Source organism: Cetorhinus maximus, chromosome 18 (genome assembly GCF_964194155.1).
Source record: "Cetorhinus maximus chromosome 18, sCetMax3.hap1.1, whole genome shotgun sequence".
In the NCBI taxonomy this organism is placed as follows: Eukaryota; Metazoa; Chordata; class Chondrichthyes; order Lamniformes; family Cetorhinidae; genus Cetorhinus; species Cetorhinus maximus.
The window spans coordinates 98,915,828-98,938,683 of NC_135896.1; the positions used below are offsets into that span (position 1 = coordinate 98,915,828).

General features: G+C 41.0%; 1 protein-coding gene across 1 annotated transcript in view; it reads left to right on the forward strand.

Annotated features, from left to right (window-relative positions):
* The window catches only part of dph6 (diphthamine biosynthesis 6), a 240,268-nt gene that overhangs the window by 164,572 nt on the left and 52,840 nt on the right, over nucleotides 1–22,856 (forward strand). The window contains exon 13 of the mRNA XM_078563270.1: nucleotides 20,265–20,510. Coding sequence (XP_078419396.1) covers nucleotides 20,265–20,510 — 246 coding nt within the window. The remainder of the gene's footprint in view (nucleotides 1–20,264; nucleotides 20,511–22,856) is intronic.

Here is a 22,856-nt window from a genome sequence, read left to right on the forward strand (position 1 = left end):
CAGCATGTTCTTGCTCTTGGATCTTTTATGTGAAGATTTCTGTGTGTGAAGTTATGTTGCATAATTTTTCCAGAATCCTTGTGTAATATTTTCCATTTTAAAAAAAAATGTCCTCCTTTTCATTCCAATTACCCACCGTGGGCCAGATTTTCGCTACCGAGGCAGGTCACATGAGTCTGGAAATTTCAAATCGGGACAAGCTTCAGCCTGTTTCTTTCATGTTTAAAGAGCAGGGGATTTAAAAAACATCAGATCACGACCCTTAAACAGATCTTATCCACCCTCCAAGAGTTTGGATCTACTCCATCAATTCGTAACTCCCGCAGTGCAAGTTAAGGCACTTGGACCAGCCAGATAGGTTTTGTGTGAACTCAGCGCTAAGTTTAAATGGCCTTGCTGAGTTCAGCTTTCCCTCCTGTGTGAGTAACACCCCCTCCCTTCTCCCACCAGCAAAAATTGGATCTGTCGGAAATTAAGGTGGGATTTCTGCCACTCCATCTCGTGACTAAGAGAAGCAGGGGGCTTGCCGTAAATGTATATTTGTACCCTACACAAACTGGATGCTGGGAAGGTAAGGATTGCAGCACAGACTAACTCACTATCTGACTGAAAAATTCGCCAAGCCTGCTATACCTACAAAGATCTTCGATCCTATAACATAGGCCCCTACCTCACCAGCAAGCAAGGTTTATAAACATAAGCTAGAGTAAGTTAAAATAGAGAAAGGATCTTTGCACCCATTCCATACAGTTAACTTTATGCTTACGCTGATTGGAGAAGACCACAATTTGCCAGCTGCTGAAGATATCCAGCCCTTCTAGGGTTAAATTTGTTTCAGTGAATTCACAGATGTAGTTTCAAAGTAGATGAAAATCTCTGGAGGCAACTCTGTCTTCCCTCCCCCAATCCCCACGGCAATTTTAATATTTGTAAGTTATTATCCTGCTGAGTTTCTTTTTTAAGGAGTTTCCAGAACACTTCCTATAAATTTGTATGCAGGCTGTGTTTTTTGTGTGCATGTGTTTGAGGTGGGGGTAATAAGCAGATTAGCATTTTTACAACTGAGTTCTTTTTGAAAGAAGTGGAAACATAGAAATCCTTAGTTTTAAGCAATGTGTGTGCTTAAATAAATTAATGAAACACAGTAGTTCTAGCAGAGGCAATCCTAATACCAATAATAGTTTAGGAGAATTCTGCATTTACTTTTATTGCCTAGTTGAAAAACAGCGCATATTTAAACAAATACCTAACACATTAAAAATGTACGTTATATTCTGATTGTTGATTAGTTTATGAGACTAATGCAAATGTTACTTTCTTCCTGTCAGATTTAGAGCTGTATTATGCAGTCATGTTGTATTTTTAAGGACAGATCATTGACAGTCAATTAACAAGTTTGATTGGTGTGTCATATCATTCTTTTGAACTGTTAATAGTATGTTAATAACATTCTTTCCTTTGTGCTATCCCATTTGTGGTTTCTCAGTAGCACAGCTATTTTTTTATTCCAACCAATCTAAAATAAATCCTAAATAATAGATTATTAAGCACCTGTCTGATGCAGCTTGGGGAGATTTTTTCTGCATTGGGAGTTCACAGTGAATCCCTTTGATATTGAAATTAAGGAGTGATAGCCTTTTTATTCAAATCATAACTTCTTTTGATGGTAGCTTGTTAAGAAATATTCAGTGAAAGTCTGACCTTATCTGGTTTCCTGTGGAACAGAACTCTGATGCTGTCTGAAGGTTCATAAATGGAATGCCAATGACAATTTGTTGTTGTCGTTTTGCTGCCTCAGCCCTCAGTTGCGGGTAGTTGATGTACAGCTCTCACTTTACCAAATAACCCTTCCAAGTAAATGATCTTCTGATTGATCTGATGGTTTCAAAGCACTAGGTTCTCATTTATGGTTTGCAGTCATAGTAATTTAAGCTTGTACTGTTGCTCTGAAAAATGCATCAAAGTTGACAGCCAAACTTGACAGACAGGCACAGTATCATGGGAAACGTGATATGGGAAGCAGGCTTCTTCTACACCCATTTTTTTTTAAAAGTGCGCAGTGCTCTACTACTGGAATTGCAAGGAAGTGCTGAATAGTTGCACGTAATAATAAATTTGAACATACTGCAGATTGGAAAAAACATGGTCTTCATTATTTTAGTGTGAAAAGGCTTGAAACTGTTTTAGCCTGTAATGCTTTTGTGATGTAATGTTGCTGTAATACAGTTTCCTCATCAGATTGAAAGTATGGTATTAAACTGCAGTAAATTGATAGGGACTTTCTCTTTATTCGAAGATGAATTCAGTCCTTGGCATTTCTTCTTCAGTTTAGGTTTTAATCTATTGTTGGAAATAAATGAAACCTTGCTCTATTACCCTGAAATTGTGCTTTTTGTACAGAAGGGACCATCTTTAATTTGTCAGACTAAGTTTGGTGCTTTCAAAGTTTATTGTCAAGTATTTCAGCGCTAATTATGTGCTCATAAGCCTCAATTGCTGTTTGGTACGTTGTTTTCAACAAAGTTATTTGCAAATGAACCAAAGCTGCTGCTGTTATTTTTCAAGTTGATTTAATATACCAAAAACTGCATGAAATAAAAATTTCAGAGATCCTGTTTTTCCACAAGTAATTGGCCATCATTCACAATCAAATATGATATCCTTCCTTGAGCATTCTGAAACCTGATTAATACCAACTTCACTTGAAGGGAGGGTTTCAGCTTTGTGCACTTCAGTTGCCACTTAAGTCCACTTCGTGCTTGGGGGAGAGGGAAAGCATTTGAATTTGTCACTTTCTGTATGTTTCATGTTCCCTGCACACAGTTGTCACAGCACACTTCCTGTCAAAAAAATTCAGGAATGCAGGTTACCACATGGACTGCAGTGGTTCAAGAATGCAGCTCGCCACCACCTTCTCAAAAGCAGTTCGGAATGGGCACCAGAGCACCACCCATGTCTCGTGAAAGAATAAATAACAGTTAATATCAGGATGCAAAAACAGAATTACCTGGAAAAACTCAGCAGGTCTGGCAGCATCGGCGGAGAAGGAAAAAGTTGACGTTTCGAGTCCTCATGACCCTTCAACAGAACTCAGTTCTGTTGAAGGGTCATGAGGACTCGAAACGTCAACTTTTTTCTTCTCCGCCGATGCTGCCAGACCTGCTGAGTTTTTCCAGGTAATTCTGTTTTTGTTTTGGATTTCCAGCATCCGCAGTTTTTTGTTTTTATATCAGGATACTGTTGGATTGGTGACCCCATATAACCTTTTCCCTGTTTGAATGGGCAGAATGCAAATTACATCGATCATGCTGCATTTCAGAAGTTGGGGCGGCTCCAGTATCAACCAATGTGCCATTTGGCATGGAGTATAATCCTTGTGAACCAAGGCAAATGGAGATTAATGAACCCCAAGTTGGATGGATCTTTATTTCCAGTTTGCCTGGAAACTTCCACCAATATGCAAACAACAGAGCCTTAAATTTTCCTCATTCAATTTTTCTAGAATTGGAAGCCAGACAATTCCGATTCCAAAATGGTCCCAAGATTATGTATAACTGCAACAATCTCTTTTTAACAAAAAAAAAATCATCTTTAGACCTGATGGTCCCTGTTCCGTTCATTTGAAATCTGTAATGAATGATGATTTTTCCAAAAGTTCCTAATTTTAAAATGAGCTCATTTTAGTCCCAATCATTTTTCTCTTGACAAAATGTCCCCCGCGCCCCCCCCAATCCTCTCCTGAAGTCACTGATTCTGTGCTGGTTTCACAGGAGCCAGCACTCATAAGATCCCTTGCGCAGAAGATCATTCTTATAGCCTCAGAAATCAGCCTCAGAACACCGCTGTACTGTGGGAGAACATTACATCCAAGTCCCTCCCTAATTGAGTGCTGTTGAGGCTAATTGTAGTGTCCTCTGCCTACGGCTGATATCAGTCAGCTCGGCACAGACTCAGGTATCGAAACTGGAAGCACCTTGCTGCTTTCAAACTGTGATCAATGCAAGTGATTTTTCTCAACCAAAGTCATTAGTGCCTCTCTGCGTATCATTATATACATATATGAAAAATAAATTTTACTAAAACATGTACATGCAACACTGTTGCAAGGTTTTAAGGTATTTTTGCATCTTTTTTATTTTATTTTCTGTACCTTTTTTATTTACTGTATGATAGCCAATGAAAGATCTGAAAGATGTATCAAAACTGTATGTACCTAATATACCATAGTGTGCTTTAAGTGAATGTGAATGATGCACTCCTCAGTTCATGTATACCTGACACTTGGGACTAAATCTATTTAGATGAATTGGAAAGCCGACAGTAAACTGCTTGATGGTTAAGATCAATGAATGCATTGACAAAGGTTTACCATCTTACTTTAGTGACCATTATTTCAGATTATATAACACATCAACTTTAAATTGATTAAAATGGTTTATCTCAGAAATAAATATAGCATTCCAGAGTCCGTTCTTTTCTGATTGACCTGAATTATCAATCTGTTGGTTAACAGCAATGAATCAATTTGGAAATACCAAAACAGGGAACAACCATGATCGTTCTAAGTCAGCCTCATCTGTGGTCCATGACCAGCCCGTTAAACATGAAAAATAGAAGCACGCTAAAAGGAATCACCTGTGAATTCTCATGCATCACTCATAATTCTATCTACTCAATCATACTTTCCATCTCTCGCCTCAAAACCTCTCCCTCAAGCTCAGCGTTTTTTTCATCTCCTGTTCACTTTCATATCTGTTCTTCAGTGGCTCTGCCCTCAGACCCTCCCCAGCTGCTCCTGCTGCCCAAATACCTCAAACCCGCTGCCTTCCTTGGGGCCATGGGATGATTGGTGGCAAAAGAGGTTGGAGTCATGTGAAACCCCATAACACAGAGCCCAGCTCTCCCACACTGCCTGCAAGCTTTATTGCAAGACATTCACTGAAGACTGAGACCCCATAACCAACGTCAAAAAGTAGTTTCTATTGAACATTAGAACAGTAACAGATTGTTATAAAGTGACTAATAAACTTAAAAAAAAACTTGAGTATTGCTGAAAAAAGTGGACAAATCTCCAGGTCTGGATGATTTGTGTCCCAGACTGCTGAGGGAGGCAAGAGAGGAAATCGCCGGGGCTCTGACCCAAATTTTTAATTCCTCTTTGGCCACGGGGGAGATGCCAGAGGACTGGAGAGTAGCTAATGTGGTTCCGCTATTTAAGAAGGGTTGTAGAGATAAGCCTGGGAACTACAGGCCAGTGAGTCTCACGTCAGTGGTAAGGAAACTATTGGAGAAAATTCTGAAGGAGAGAATCTACCTTCACTTGGGGAGGCAAGGTTTGATCAGGGATAGTCAGCATGGCTTTGTCAGAGGGAGGTCATGCCTAACCAATTTGATTGAATTTTTTGAGGAGGTGACCAGGTGTGTAGATGAGGGTAGTGCAGTTGATGTCGTTTATATGGATTTCAGCAAAGCCTTTGACAACGTCCCACATGGGAGACTTATAAAGAAGGTAAATGCACATGGGATACAGGGTAATTTGATAAAGTGGATTAAAAATTGGCTTAGTTGTAGGAGACAGAGGGTGATGACAGAAGGATGCTTTAGTGGCTGAAAGCCAGTGTCCAGTGGTGTACCACAGGGATCTGTGTTGGGTCCTCTATTATTCATCATTTATATAAACGACATAGATGACTATGTGGGGGTAGGATTAGTAAGTTTGCGGATGACACAAAGATTGGCCAGGTGGTTAACAGTGAGGTTGAGTGTCTTGGACTACGGGAAGGTATAGACAGGATGGTCAAATGGGCAGATAAGTGGCAGATGGAATTTAACCCTGAAAAATGTGAAGTGATACACTTTGGAAGGAGTAATTTGACAAGGAAGTATTCAATGAATGGCATGGCAATAGGAGGTTCTGAGGAACAAAGGGACCTTGGCGTGTGTGTCCATAGATCTCTGAAGGTGGAGGGGCATGTTAGTGGGGTGGTGAAAAAGGCACATGGGACACTTGTCTTTATCAATCGAGGCATAGATTACAAAAGTAGGGAGGTCATGTTGGAGTTGTATAGAACCTTGGTGAGGCCACAGCTGGAGTACTGTGTGCAGTTCTAGTCGCCATATTATAGGAAGGATGTGATTGCACTGGAGGGGGGTGCAGAGGAGATTCACCAGGATGTTGCCTAGGATGAAACATTTAAGTTATGAAGAGAGGTTGGATAGACTTGGGTTGTTTTCAATGGAGCAGAGAAGACTGAGGGGCGACCTGATCGAGGTGTACAAGATTATGAGGGGCATGGACAGGGTGGATAGGGAACAGCTGTTCCCCTTAGTTGAAGGGCCAGTCACGAGGGGACACAAGTTCAAGGTGAGGGGCAGGAGGTTTAGGGGGAATGTGAGGAAAAACCTTTTTACCCAGAGGGTGGTGACAGTCTGGAATGCGCTGCTTGGGAGGGTGGTGGAGGCGGGTTGCCTCACATCCTTTAAAAAGTACCTGGATGAGCACTTGGCACGTCATAACATTCAAGGCTATGGGCCAAGTGCTGGTAAATGGGATTAGGTAGGTAGGTCAGGTGTTTCTCACGTGTCGGTGCAGACTCGATGGGCCGAAGGGCCTCTTCTGCACTGTGTGAATCTGTGAAAAAAGGCATTATGTCGAAGCTTTTTGTCTTGCACTCATCAGGACAATCACAAGATTACCAATGTCAGAGGAAGCAACAACTTTACGCTGTATGAGAAGAAAGTGCTGATTGGTTGGCAAGTGGACTCTGACTGGTGGAGGCATTACCATGGAAAATGCACCAGTTAATGTCTCTGAAGAAGAGTCCTATGGACTTGAAACGTTAACCCTGTTTCTCTCTCCACAGATGCTGCCAGACTGCTGAGTTTTTCCAGTACTTTTTGTTTTTTTATTCTTGCGATCGTCCTGATGAGTGCAAGACGAAAAGCTTTGACAAAATGTCTTTTTTCAGCAATACTCAAGTTCTGTGCTACCAGACGACTATTAATAAAATTTAGTTATCAGAGATGCGATTAAAACCTGATCCTACTCAAGACTTCGTAAAACAACTTTTATTTGTTGATCAGTTCTAAAGCTTTCTTTCCAAAAAGAAAACCCCTCTATCTCTATACCAAAGGTGATACAGATTTGGAACTATTCTTCTTGCAACTTGAGGGAAAAATGCACCTTTGTATGGATGGAGATGAACTGTGTCATATGATTTGAACTGCAATTTAAGCAACTTATACTGAGGTATTTCTACCTTTTTTTTGTCAAATCATGTCTATCTTGTTTTGTATTACTTGCCAGCACTTTGCACTATCATCCATCTGATCCTGCACCCATTTGTTTTCCGATGCAGGAATTTGAAGTTTGCTATGAATGAGCAGCCTTGCTTTCTTGGCAATGGGGCAGCCGACTCTTGGCACAGGTTGTGCATCATGTCCCCAGGTGCTTTTACCAGCGTAACATGGGCTTGTGTCAGGAGCCAAATGATGCAAAACTTAACTGCACATTAGACCCATTTTAATTGTTTAACTTTCAATGTATTAAACTTTAAGATTACTATATATTGTTGATGGCACTAACTCTGGCTCTTATAGTGGCTAAAACTGGCCCTTCGAGCTTACCACCAAAGTAAAGAACTCCATTTAGCAGTATAAATGCTGGGAGCCCAGCTCATGCCTTCAATCTAAGCACCGATGTAAATAAACAACATCACGGCTAAAGAATGGCAACATGGGTGAGATTCTCAAGGGCACTTATGGAACTGTACTCAAACTAGGAGACACCATCTTCAACAAAGAGGAGAAATAAATGTAGAAAAATTGCTGAGGAAAAGAAATCCAAATTAATCTTAAGATTACTTTTAATTTGTTGTAAATTATTAAAAGAACAATCAGCAGCTTACACACTTAGGATATTTTTAACATGGCAAAGCATCAAAGCTCCCTCAGAGTTGCTGGGGGCTGCTGAGGTGGGTTGCAGGAATTCCGACAAATGGAGAGACATTTGAACTGAGGTGCCCAAAAGTGGGGTGGAGAGTTAGGTTTCTGGATGGCTTTTATAAGTCGTAAAAAAAAAGTAACAAGGCAGAAAGGGTTTGGAAAGAACTCTAGAGGACTGAGCCATGATACTTGAAGGTAGTGGAGTGATAGAAACACAAATCATCCAGAATCAGGACAACAGAAGTCATGTGGTGGACATATGGTTGGAGGAGATTGCAGAGACAGAGTGCAAGAGGGACAACATGCTGAAATTTGTAAAGCAATGGATTTAACATTTTAGTCTAATGGGAGCATGAAGCAAGGATAGAGATAATCGGTGAGCAGAACCTTGTGCAAGGTAGGACAGGACAATGTTCTAGATAAGTTAGAATTGGTGCAGAGCGCAGTTTGGGAATCTGGTGGTGAGAATGTTGGAAAAAGTCAGTGAACGGATGAGGGTTTCAGCAGGGTTGCTGGTCAGGTAGACAGGAATGGGTGGAGGGGAATATCTTTTTCTCAGATGTTGACATTTGTGTAGTTTGGCACTCTAACATAGTAAAGTATGGAATCTGGGGAAAAAAACATTGCTTTTGTTTGAATTCACAGGAATGAATATATTATTACTGAGGGAAAAGTAGTTCTTGGAGGGTAATGACATTTAATTTGGAGGTTCTCGTTTATATTGAATTATGCAGTCAGGATCTACTTTTCTCCTGTTCTCCAAATATTTCTTCTTGTTCATAATAATTACTTGCACTTAGCACAAATGTCCTGCTTACTGCACCCCTAAATAATTTTTCTGTAGGGACAATGCTATAATAAATCAAATTAATTTGAAGATGTTCTTTGACTGTAAACCTCTGTTTTGTAAAAACTTATTGCCCAGATTACACATTTTATGATGCTTTCAATTCACACTGTAAACATACACTTGTGTTTAATGTTCTCTTCGTCTTCTAATTGCCAGACGGTTTGTGGCAGAAAATTCTCATTAATATTTCACTGGTAATTTGTGGCAAATTAATAAAGTGTTGAACACATACAAAGATAAAACAATATCTGATAATTTCATAAATGCCTTGAAAATAGAACAATAAATTTTCTTTTCAGAATTCTCACCATCATCTTAAAATGCTAATTTATGGAGATTTTTATATATCTGTAAAATTGATGGACATTAAATTGTAATTTATATTCAGTACATTTAGACATGCTCAAGAACTTAAAAAAAAAACATACTTTTATTGTGTCTAACACTGCTTTTCACTTCTATGTTATGTCTTCTGTTTTTATTCAATTATTAACTCTTCTGTTGTGTCTCAACTTTCTTGGGTCCACATACTTGTCTGTCTCTTCTTTCTGATGTTGCATTCAGCCAGTCGCCGGGTATCCGACATGCAGTCTTTGATGTCTACACTTCCTTTATTGCTGCTTGAATGTCTGCACCAAGCTTGAGTTGTCCAGTCAGACAGTTGGAGATAATAGAATTGTCTGTTTTCAGATGGACAGTGTTTAGTGCAGCATGTTCGTACCATTGCAGGCATTTAAATGCCGAGTCTATCAGCAAGGGCTGGTACAGCACAGCCTGTGAAGGGGCACAGTAACTCTGACAGCAAGATCTGGATTTCCACGTTTAACTGCGCCTGTGCATACTTTGCTGTCAGATTTCCTTCACAATGCTGTTTAGGGATGATAACCTCACAGGTATCCTATCGCATAGGCTAAAGCTATTCATTAATTTACTAATAAGTGTTGAAGATCTATATATAAAAATGATCTCCTTCGCATGCCCCTTCTAGTTTTCCTTTCCTTACTCAAATCACTTACTGGATGCATGAAGTTTCATTCCTGAAGGTAGTAAATTGTTCTTAGAGATTTTTTACATTTACATTTTTTTCTTTATTTTCTTTTCTGTCCCTTTTCTCCCTCTTGATCCAATTTTTTCCTCTCTTTATTTCTCTCTCTCTACCTAATTTGACTCTAATTCACCCTATTTCCATCTCCATTGCTCTTCTCTATCCTTAACTCTCATTGATTAAGGAGATAGACTGTTGGTCCTGTCATTCATCAAGGTCCCAGATGGCCCGTTGACCTTGCCACACTGTTATCAGCTCGCACTTCCAGCAATAAGAAACCCTATTGTCAGTAAAGACCAGGATTTGAATTCAGGTTTTCAGTTTTATGATCCAATGTCTCTACAGCGAGAGCTACTCAGCTCTACTCAACTGTCCTAAAATAAATTATTTAATGCAATAGGTCTACAAAACAAAATGGGAAAATATAACAAGTATGAAGCTCTGATTATTCATTTTACTATAATATATTTGGTTAAAATAGATAAAGGTGCACCTTCATTGACTTGTGTAAATAGCAAACATTTAGACACTGAAGATAAAATGCTTGGTTTAGTAAAACAGTTCCCTGAAAGCTGAGTGGATGAAGGTTTTTGCAAATTGAGGCTTTTTAATGAAAAACATGATTTGATTTTCACAAGCTTCAACTACAACAGCCTAATTAAAACCATATTACCCAAGAGCTGCGGAAACTAGTTGTTTGATTATACTAATTATTAATATCTGAATTTCAAGCTATTGAATGAATATAATTATAGTTTGCTTTTCATTTGCTAAATTTAGTCTTTTGAGTGGAACACAGACATTCAAGAAATATTCAATTTATGGCTCTCTGGCTTTACGAAGGATAGACATCTTGTGAATTGTAATTTTGATCACTGTTTATTCTGGTTCTGTGATTGCCTTTATAGAATAGGAAAAATTAAAATAAATGGTCGTATTTGCAACAATTAAGACACTAATTGAACCTGAAGAGCTGGGATTATTTACCAGTGAGGCTACAAATTTAACATCCCTAATCTTGTTATGAAAAGATTTGCTATCTGCGTATATCAATGGGTTCTTAGCCCGAGGTTCTAATTGATCCAGCCATTGAGGTCTACCCTAAGGTCATAAGGTCACATGGCTTTGCAAAAGCCAGCAATTAGCACATTGTCACTTGTGATTATTTACATTGGCAGCATCTTGTAAGCAAGTATTTGACTGACAGGTCAGCAGGTCAATGGGCCTTCTCTGAACCTGTGACCTATTGGGATAGCAGGGATAACCCAAACAGCTTGCAGCATTAATAAGACAAGTTTTAATATATTACAGGTTAAACCATACCCTTCAAAAACATGTGTTTTAAGCATGTCATTCTGGAAGAGATCACTTTCTTTAAAAAAAGTCAACCAACAAAGCTTTGTTGCAAACGTCTGGAATGGTCAGTGATCACCAACGTATAGAATATCCCTTGGGTGTGATTTGTATCATTACGTTTTCCCTGTACAAAGTTCTATTTTAGAAACATCATCAAATTTCAGAGCTGCAGGAATCCAGAGGAGTTTATTTCTCTGCTCAGGTCAAATTACTGAAATCTGGGCTTCATTTTAACTTTGATCACAGGACATTGTTTACAGTATGAATGTTGAGGAAGAGAAGATGGGAGGAGAGGCCATGATGGAGAGAGGTCAGAGGGCAGAACAAGGGAACAGGAAGATATCAGAAGTGGAAAATAGGTTCTGCTCGTTAGAAGTTTGCTTACAGAAGCCAAATCAAGTAGATAATAAATTGGATGTTTAATTTTTTTTCTTTCAAAGAATGTGGGTATTGCTGGCAAGACCAGCATTTGCTTCCCATCCCCAATCGTCCTTGAACTGAGTGGCTTGCTAGACCACTTCTAAGGGCAGTTACGAGTCAACCACATTGCTGTGACCAGGAAAGAGTGGCAGATTTCCTTCCCTAAGGGACATTTGTGAACCAGATGGGTTTTACGACAATCGATGATTGTTTCATGGTCACCATTACTGAGACTAGCTTTCAATTCCAGATTTATTAATTTAATTTAAATTCCACCAGCTGTCTTGGTGGGATTTGAACCAGTGGCCCCAGAGCATTAGCCTGGGCCTCTGGATTACTAGTCCCGAGACATTACCATGACAACACCATCTCCCTGTAGTTAATTCACAATAAGCAAAACCTACTTTCACGTTCAACATCATTTATTTCAAACTCAAAGCTGTTGCCACTCCAGGTATATTGCATATTTGTACAGTCCTATTAACATTGGTAGGCTCCAGAGTAGAAATTATAGTAGGTAAAAATGTGCAGCCACTGCCCATGACCTGTGTCCCTCTTAACAGCTTTAGTAGCACCAATCTATACTGAACCATTTCTCAAAGCACAATTCAGTTTTCAAAAGATCAGTGCTGTATATCACAAGACAATGAGGCAATTAGTGAGGTTTGTGTTCCTAAAACAGCTAATAGGAAAAGCAGGTTAGCAGCAACAATATTTCTTTAATTGCAGCAGCTAGTGTTTATCACTCCTGTTTGTGAAACTGTTCGTTGATGTAAACACTAATATTTCACATTGGCATTGCTTCTGGATACTCAGAACTCCAGGTCCAGAATTAGACATAGCACACAATTGCATGTTGTGAGAGGCAAAAAAAATAAAGTTAAAGGAGACAGGAAGGAGAGAAAAGGGATTTAACAGCAACTTTGTGGTAAAGGACCCTTTCGACATAAAAAGAGCAAAATACGGCAGATACTGGAAAACTGAAATAAAACTGGAGGAAGGTTTTTAGACCAGAATTGTCTACAGACATGGTTTTTTTTGAAGAATGCTGCTGCCAGTCTCCAATGTTTTCTGTTTTTTATCGTGTAAAGCTGCAGTGTCAGCAAGCTCAAACTCCTGCATTTAGATCCAGTGCTCTCTACTCCACCCCGATTATGTTGTGAAATAATAGGCTCAGAAAAGCACCACCTGCTGCACGTGTAATATTTCCAACTTGCTGCACCAACTATCTTGTGGCTTCTCTGAGTGAGATTGCTAGTTTTATATTGTGAAGCCAAGCTCACTCGGGACTAGATTGAAATTGCCCAAACGTATCAGACAGGGAAGATGTGCATCCAGATGTGCATCTGGATTTGAACCCAGACCATTTCATGAAAAGTCTGTATCTATTACAAAGTATTCTCAGCCCAGACACAGGCCATTCGGCCTCAGGCGTCCATGACGCTGTTGATGCTTCACCTGAGTCTCCTCCCACACTACTTCATTTAACCCTATCAGCATATCTTTCTATTCCTTTCTCCCTCATTTGCTCATCTAGTATCTCAATGAATGCATCAATGCTATTCATCTCGGCTGCTAACGGGAACCACGTTCTAACCACACTCTTGTCCCCTGAATTCCCTTTTGGATTTATTAGTGACAATCTTATATTTATGGCTTCTAGTTCTACATCTATGCTATCTGCCAAACCTTTTCATAATCTTGGAGATATTTATTTGGTTACCCTTCAGTCTCTTTTCTAGAGAAAAGGTCCCCTAGCCTGTTCAATCTCTCATGGTAGGTGTGACCTCTCAGTTCTTGTATCATACTGGCGAATCTTCCCACTTTTTCCAGTGCCTCTGTATCCTTTATATAATATGGAGACCAGAACTGTACACCGTGCTCCAAAATTGAGGCCCAGCAAGTTTAACGTGACTTCTCTACTATTAATGCTATCCCTCTAAATTAACCCCAACACTTTGCTTTTTTTCACATGGAGCCACCGATTCTGTAGCTAACGTAATTAAAACCTCACTTCATGTAATCTGTGCATTCACCTCCTGCTCCTTTCATAATTTGTGCAACTTATTTCAGTTTAATCAACAGAGTGCAGTGATAAATTTAAACAAACCACTGCAAATGGAGCGGATGAAAACCGTTACTTCCTATTATCTAAAATAAGCCTAAAGCATGAAGTTTTAAGAATTTAGATTTTTCTTTTATACAGATATAACTGTCAGTAACACATTAGTTAATTTAAAAAGTTGTTGAGAAATGTCTGTAGCACTCTCTTTCTTAACTCATGATGCTCATTTTATCTTCCTGAGTTCTTTCTCAGGCTGTCGTTGTTGGGGTTTATACATTTACTCCGCAACATTTAGGGTTTTTTTTTAACTTGCACCTAAGTAGGAAAGGGAAATTATTGAAAAAAATTAATGTGGAAGAATTTATTTCATATATTCTTACATTCCAGAGGGTTCATCTTCCCAAGTCTTAGGAACTAAATAAAATTATGCTTTTATCTCAATCTAACTGTTCCTACTTTCTTTACCTATGTTAAAGTGTTTTTCCTAAAATGGTATAAATATTTTTATTTTTTCAATGGAATAAAGTTGATGTACTTCCATCTTAGACATCTACCACATATCACCTTGTCCTTGAGATGTACCTCCTGCTGCCTTGACCTATTCCTAACAAACAGCAAAATACACAACATCCTTTCCTGGCCCTTATATTAGCTGATATTGTTAATGGTTCTCTCTGCTCTGGTACTGTTCCCACCCTTGACCCCTTTGCTCTTGCAAATTACCACCCTGTCTTCAAACTCCCTTTTCTCTCCAGTCTTTGAACGTATTGTCAACTCCCAAATCCACACCCACAACTTTCTCACAACTCCATGTTTGAATCCTGCCAATCAGGTTGCTGCCTATGGCAAAGCATTGAAACAGCCCTTGTCAAAGTCACAAACAACATCCATGGTAAACAATCCCTCTTCATCATCCTTGACCTTTATACAACCTTTGCTATGGTTTGCCACACCATCCTCAACCGATGCCTGTCCTCCTTCATCCGGTTGGGTAGAACTGTCCTCACCTGGTTCCATTCTTACTAATCAAGTCGTAACCACAGAATCATCTGCAGTAGCTTCTCTTCCCACTCCCACACCGTTATCTCTGCTCTACCAAGGATTTATCCTTGGCCCTCCCCACTATTTCTCATCTGCATGCTTCCCTTAGCGAAATCACCTAAAAACATGTCAGGATCCACACACATGCTGATGACATCCAGATCTACCTCATCCCTTCTGATTTGTCACATTTTCCGACATCACTATCCATAGCTAACTAAGGAAGATAAGGATAGTATCAAATTTAAATAAAAAATGTATAATACTACGAAGATTAGTGGTAGGGCAGATTATTGGACAGATATTAAAAACCAGCAAAGAATGGCTAAAAAAAATGAGGAGGGAGAAATTATAGTATGAGAGCTAGAAATATAAAAACATAGTAAGAGTTTCTATCAATATTTAAAAAGGAGTAGAGTAACTAAAGTGAGCGTTGGTCCCTTAGATTGGGGAACCAATAATGGAAAATAAGGAAATGGCAGAAGCGTTGAACAGGTTGTTGTGTCTGTGTTCACTGTAGAAGGCACAAAAATCATCCCAAGAATACTTGAAAATCAAGAGATAAAAGAGAGGGAGCAACTTAAAACAATCATACTCGCTAGGGAAAGGTTACTGGGAAAATAATTAAATCTAAAAGCTGACAAGTTACAGGATCTAATGGTCGCCATCCTAAGATCTTAAAAGAGGTAACTACAGAGATAGTCGATGCATTGGTTGTGATCTCCCAGAATTCCCTAGATTTGCGAAAAGTCCTAGTGCACTGGAAAATTGCAAATGTAACACCACTGTTCAAGAAAGGAAGGAGACATAAAGCAGGAAACTAAAGGCCAGTTAGTCTACCATCTGTCACAGGGAAAATGCTAGAATCCATTATTAAGGAGGTTATAGTAGGACATTTTAGAAAACCATGATGCAATCAGGCAGGGTCAACATGGTTTTTTGAAAGGGCAGGCATGTCTGACTTATTAGAGTCCTTAGAGAAAGTGACAAGCAAAGTGGATAAAGGGAACCTGTGGATGTGGTGTACTTAGATTTCCAAAAGGCATGAAAGAGGTGGCTGACAAGGTATGGGAAGTGCTCAACATAATCCAGTGTCTCTCCTTCAACATATATAGAAGGTAATATATATATATAATATATATATTATATATATGTATATATATGTGTGTGTATATATATATATGTGTGTGTGTGTATATGTGTGTATGTATATACATATATAAATATATATGAGTTTTGTTTTGGCAACATTCAAGGACAGGATCAATGACACATAAGAGGAAGAGAGCCCATCAGCAATGCCTCTGTTGCATCCTCCAGATTCAATGGGAGACCCGTCGAACAAATGCTAGTGTCTTCTTTGAGGCCAGGCCCTTAAGATTCGGGCAAAATTCCTGTAAAATCAACTTTAATGGACTGGCCACTGTGTCCCGATGGTGGAAAACTGGTTCTCGTGTTCTCGGCTCTCAAATGGCGAACATTCCAAGGAAGGGCAAAGAAAACGCTTCAAAGACAGCCTGAAGCCCTCAGTGCTTGAAGCTCAGCAGCATTGACATCAATGGCTGGGAGGAGCTTGGTACCAATCATTCAGAATGGTGACAACTTGTCCATCAAGCTGCATCACACTTTGAGTCCCATCACCTTAATGGTGAGACAGAGCGCGGGCAGAGAAGGAAAGGAAGCAAATCCTGCACTCTGACCCCACTACCTCCTAGGACATCCAGCCCCATGTGTCCATAGCTCAGTGGTCTGTTCAGTCTCATGGAGACACATGGGTGAAACCCGTGACCCTGAGTAGATGTGATCCTCGAATTGAGGGACAGCTGAAAACCATGAACCTCTAAGCTCTGGAATTCTCTCCTGAAACCCCTCTATCTCTTTTTTTTCTCTCCTTTTTTAAGATGCTCTTTAAAACTTACCCTTTGACCAAGTTTTTGGTCATCTGTTCTACTATCTCCTTCTGTGGCTCGATATCAGATTCTGTTTGATTGGGCAGAATTTAGCCCTTGGTTGACAGGTGGGTCCCACCGGCTCGGCGGCGGGCGGGCAGCCGAACCCTGCCGCCGAAACGGGGCCCGCTGCCATTTTGAGTGGGCGGGCCAATTAAGGCCCATCCAGTGGCCTGCCTGACAGGAAGTGCGCTTCCTGTTCCGGGGGGGAGGGAATCCCCATCTGTCAAAGTGCGCTCTTTCGCACATGCGCACGAAAGAGCGCACTGCTCCCTGAAGCAAAGTCCTGTCTCAGGGAGTTTAGTGAAAGGTAAGTAAACTCTAAAAATAGAGACATTTTAAAATGATTAACATGTCCCCCTCATGTGACAATGTCACACGAGATGGGGCATGTTGATAACAAACTCATAAAATTTATTACATTTTTACAAAACGGTAATGAAACTTCATCCCGCCAGTGGATGAAGTTTCATTAATAATCTACAGGCCGCTGGGGCTCCTGGCCTGCCCACCAGCCTTAAAGTTGTCCCGGGCAGGGCCTTTAACTATCTTAATGAGCCTGTCAATGGCCTTAATTGGCCATTGACAGATCTGCGGGCGGACAGCTGATTTCGCTGTCCGCCCGCCTTCCTTAAGATTTAAATGGACCGGGATGACATCAGGGATTCCTCCAGAAGTCATCCCGCGTCATTTTCCCCTCGGTGACCGGATCCCGCCCCCAAATCGTCGAGGGGAAAATCCTGACCATAATACTACTGTGAAGCACCTTAGGACATTTTGCTATGTTAAAGGTGCTATATAAATGCAAATGGTTATGTCTAGAGTTCTCAGAATATGACACTTGCACAGTGTGACTAGTACATGGTTTTTATATCAATACAATATCAGAACATATTGAAAGCCGATAAGTCCCCTGGACCAAATGGCCTATACTATAGGATTTTAAACGAGATAGCTACAGAGGTGGTAGATGGATTGGTTTGATCTTCCAGAATTTCAATTTTAGAACAGTTCCCACAGATTGGAAGGTAGCAACTGTAATCCTGCTATTCATAAAAAGCAGAGAGAAAACACGGAACTACAGGCCAGTTAGCCAGACATTAATAGTAGGCAAATTACTAGAAAGTATTATTAGGGACTTGGAAACAGGGCACTTAGAAAACCATAACCATGATAATGTTGAGCCAGCGCAGGTTTATGAAAGGGAAGTCATATTTGACAAATCTGTTACAGTTCTTTCAGGTTGTGGCTAGCAGGTTAGGTAAGCAGAACTAGTGTATCTAGTGTATTTGGGTTTTGATAATGTTCACTAGACTGATTCCTGGGGTGAGTTTGTGCAATTCATCTGAAAGAATGCGGAGACATAAGGGCTCGGATTTTCATGTTGTAATGATAGTGAGCCTGCCATAATTACTCTGCAAAAGTGCCACCAACACCCGTCATCCACACTGGTTTAACGTGAAAACCCAGAGGCTGCAGTTAGTGTTTCCCATTCCTCCTCGGGGTACACTGATGAAGCCCTCACCGATGGAAATCATCTAGAAATCATCGAATTGATGCGAACTTCCACATTTTAGGCTAATATCCTCACCATAAAATCCCTTGGAAAAAGTTGCACTTTATTGAATGAAGTGTGATTTTTATTTCATGGAGTACAAAGTCATAATTATTGCTGCACAACTTCTCAGGCCCTGAAAAACTAATTTTCTACGTGATGAATGTCAAATTTTTTTACTCCATGATAAAAGGAGAATTCCATAGCTTTTTAAAGTAAAATTATTTTTATCTCAAAAATAGTTTGATATTTCAGCTTCTAACACTATCTAATATATATGCCTCAATCTTTAATGATTTTACAGAAAGTGAAATAAAAATGAATGATAAAAACTGCTGGTCGCTTTCTGGTTTGCAGTTTGTGAGAATCCTTCAGTGTGATTGGCTGCTTAACCTGCATCACTATTTCTAGAATGCAGAGATCCCCTACAGCTGACACTGGTATGAAATTAATTCCAGGAAAGGTGAAATCCACGTCATGGAGCACATTAGATCTTTGAGGGCAGCTTTGTTCAAAGTCAGTGACAAGTGTCATCACTTTGCCACGAACTACAAAATCTGGGCCAACACGGTATTGTCCTCAATTTTGCACACTTACTCAAGGCCCAGATGCTGGTGGAAGCTCTTTGAGCTTTAGGTCCACTCACAGGGGAAGAGGAACAGAAGCTTCAGTTTGCAGCCAACCTTACTATAGATAGGCCAGTATTTTTCAGTTGGCGTGTAGGCTCGGCGAGGGCGATCGTGAAGTCGATCGCCGCCATTTTATGTGGGTGGACCTTAATCGGCCCGCCCGGCGTAAGGCGCGAGCTGTAGCGCTCAGTGCTACCTGTACGGGCAGGGGAAGGAGGGAGAGTCGGGGCCAGCGCTCTTTCGTGCATGCCTGCGAAAGAGCGCTTCAGTCTCCCTGAGGCACGAAGCTGTCTCAGGGAGATTGAATCACTATTGTAATTAATGAATAAATGGCTTAAAAATTTATTTAAACATGTCCCATCTCATGTGACTGTTCCACATGAGATGGGACATGTTTTTATACTTAGGAAATTTTATTTATTTAATTAATAAAAGCTTTAGGAAACCTCATCCCGCTCGTGGATGAGGTTTCCTAAACAACGTGAAGGCCGCTTGGCCTTTTTGCCTGCCCGGCAACCATTAGGTTGGACAAGCAGCGTTAACAATGACATTAATTCTCCCTCAATGGCCTTAATAGGCCGTTTATATATCAGCGGGTGCACAACTGACTCTGGCACGCGCCCGCCAAATTAGATATTGTGGGACTGTGCGATGACGTTGGGATGCAGGCCCAACGTCATTTTACTCGTGGGCGTGTTGGGCCCACCACCTAACGGCAACTGAAAAGTCCTGCCCATAATCTCAGACCTCACCCTTGATGCTGATTACCAAGATCATAACAATTCCTCGTCTCAACACCATTCACACCTCATCCTCATAAACAAAATTCACCTGTTATGTTCTTTAAATAAAAAAATGAGGAACTTTGCACAAACTAGTTGATATTGTTAAGCCAAGCTGTCAAAGAAAATTGCTAATGTTTAGAAATAAGGTGGATATCTCAGTTAATTGGGTTCATATTTTAGTGCAAATGCCAAAAGCATTTACAGCCCAAGGGGTATGTAGGGAAAAAGTTTTCTTCACTTAGTTTGAACTTATTTCTCTGCCTGTATATATTTTTGAATAGAAAACTTGGGTGCAGTTAAATTAATTAAGTTAGAATAAATGATGCTTCATGCTTATTACCACACAGCTGCCATTGATAATGTGGCTGGATGTGCTCATTTTCTTTGCAATCTTCATCTAGATTGTTGGACATAGATTTCTAAGCAGCATTAATTATCTAGCCCTTTTTGATCTGCACTACAGTTAAATGTTTATTTGATACATGTATATATATATATGTATATTTAGAATTCATGTACCTAGACACATCGTTCTTAATATAAATTTGTTTGATCTATTTGCTATTTTGAAATATCTAATTTTGGTAGAGATCACATTATTATTGCCTATTATTTATCCTCTTAGGTTGGAGATGAAATATTTTGTGCTGGTCAAATTGGATTGGTCCCATGCACCATGCAACTTAGCAAAGGAGGTGTCAAATCTGAAGCTGCACTTTCTCTGAGACATATCCAGAGAGTTCTTGAAGCTATGAAAAGTGGAACAAATTTAAGCAATATCCTACTGGCAAACTGTTATGTCACAGACAAGAAATATATCTCTGTTGTTCAAAACCTCTGGCAAAAGAGTCTAAAGGAACACATACAAGAGGTAAGCAATAGTGTCCTGTGATAATTGCACTTGCTCAGCAAAGATGTTGAAAATATTATGTTATTTGTATTGCATGTCATTAATCCAAGTCTAACGTCATTAAAAATTGCATTTACTTAACTATTTATCTGCATTATTAATAGTAATAGATCCCCAAGCTAAGGTATGCAAGCTAAAACAACTCATTGATGCCAACGTCCATCCAGGACCCTCCATCCATTCACCTCCCCCTGACCCCCATCCTGCCTTCCAATCCCAGCCCTTGCCGTGTATTCACCATACCCTCTGACCTTCCCCTTTCTGATGCTGAACGTTCTGTACTCAGCAAAGGTCTCAGTTTCATACCCTTGCGCCCTCACCTCAATGAATTTCAGGCTCGGCACGATGCTGAGCTCTTCTTCTGCCACCTTCGTCTCCGTGCTCACTTCTTTGGGCAGGAGTCCTCCCTCCGTTCCTCGGACCCTTTCACCCTCCTCCAGTATTCTCCCTCCACCTGGACCCCTCCCTCTGGCCTCTTACCTGCTCCTGATCTTTTCATTGAGAACTGTCAGTGTGACATCGGCCATCTTAATTTCTCTGCTCCTCTCACCCACTCTAACCTGTCACCTTCTGAACTTGCTGCACTCTGTTCTCTCAGGTCCAACCCTGACTTTGTTATCAAACCTGCTGACAAGGGTGGTGCTGTTGTTGCCTGGCATACTGACCTCTACCTCGCAGAGGCTGAGCGCCAACTCGCAGACACTTCCTCCTAGCTCTCCCTGGACCATGACCCCACCACTGAAAATCCTCCCCCACGGAACTCATTTCTTCCTATTTTGACTCCATTCTGTCTCCCCTTGCCCAGTCTGTTCCCATGTACATCCGTGATTCCTCTGATGCCCTACGTCATATCAACAATTTCCAGTTGCCTGGCCCTAACCGCCTCCTCTTCACTATGGACATCCAATCCCCCTACACCTCCATCCCCCACCAGGATGGACTGAGGCCCCTTCGTGTCTTCCTTGAACAGAGGCCCGAACAATCCCCATCCACCACCACTCTCCTTCGTCTGGCTGAACTAGTTCTCTCACTGTACAACTTCTCCTTCAACTTAACTCACTTGCTCCAAATAAAAGGTGTGGCTATGGGTACCCGCATAGGCGCCAGTTATGCCTCTCTATGGGGTATGGGGAACATTCCTTGTTCCAGTCCTTCTCAGGCCCTCTCCCACAACTCTCTTTATCGGTACATTGATGACTGTTTTGGTGCTGCTTCATGCTCTCGTCTGGACCTGGAAAAATTTTATCATTTTTGGTTCCAAATTCCACCCCTCCATCACTTTCACATGGCCCATCTCTGACACTTCCCTCCCCTTCCTTGACCTCTCTGTCTCCATTTCTGGTGATAGACTGTCCACCAATATTCATTACAAGCCCATTGACTCCCACAGCTACCTCGACTACAGCTCCTCACACCCTGCTTCCTGTAAGGACTCCATCCCATTCTCTCAGTTCCTTCGCCTCCATCGCATCTGTTCCGATGATGCCACTTTCCAAAACGGCGCTTCTGACATGTCTTCCTTCTTCCTTAACCAAGGTTTCCCACCCACGGTGGTTGACAGGGACCTTAACTGTGTCTGACCCATCTCCCGCGCCTCTGCCCTCGCACCTTCCCCTCCCTCCCAGAACAATGATAGGGTCCCCCTTGTCCTCACTTTTCACCCCACCAGCCTCCGCATTCAAAGGATCATCCTCGGCCATTTCCGCCAACTCCAGCATGATGCCACCACCAAACACATCTTCCCCTCACCCCTCCGGCGGCATTCCGCAGGGATCGTTCCCTCTGGGAAACCTTGGTCCACTCCTCCATCACCTCCAACACCTCATCCCCTTCCCATGCAATCGCAGAAGGTGCAACACCTGCCCCTTTACCTCCTCACCATCCAAGGTCCAAACACTCCTTCCAGGTGAAGCAGTGCTTCACTTGCACCTCCTATAATTTAGTCTACTGCATTCGCTGCTCCCAATGCGGCCTCCTCTACATCGGAGAGACCAAACGCAGACTGGGTGACCGCTTTGTGGAACACCTTCGTTCTGTCCGCAAGCATGACCCAGACCTCCCTGTCGCTTGGCATTTCAACACTCCACCCTGCTCTCATGCCCACATGTCCGTCCTTGGCCTGCTGCAATGTTCCAGTGAACTCAACACAAACTGGAGGAACAGCACCTCATCTTCCGATTAGGCACTTTACAGCCTTCCGGACTGAATATTGAGTTCAACAACTTCAGATCATGAACTCTCTCCTCCATCCTCACCCCTTTTTTCAAAATTCATTTTTTTATCCACTTATTTTTATTTTTATTCATT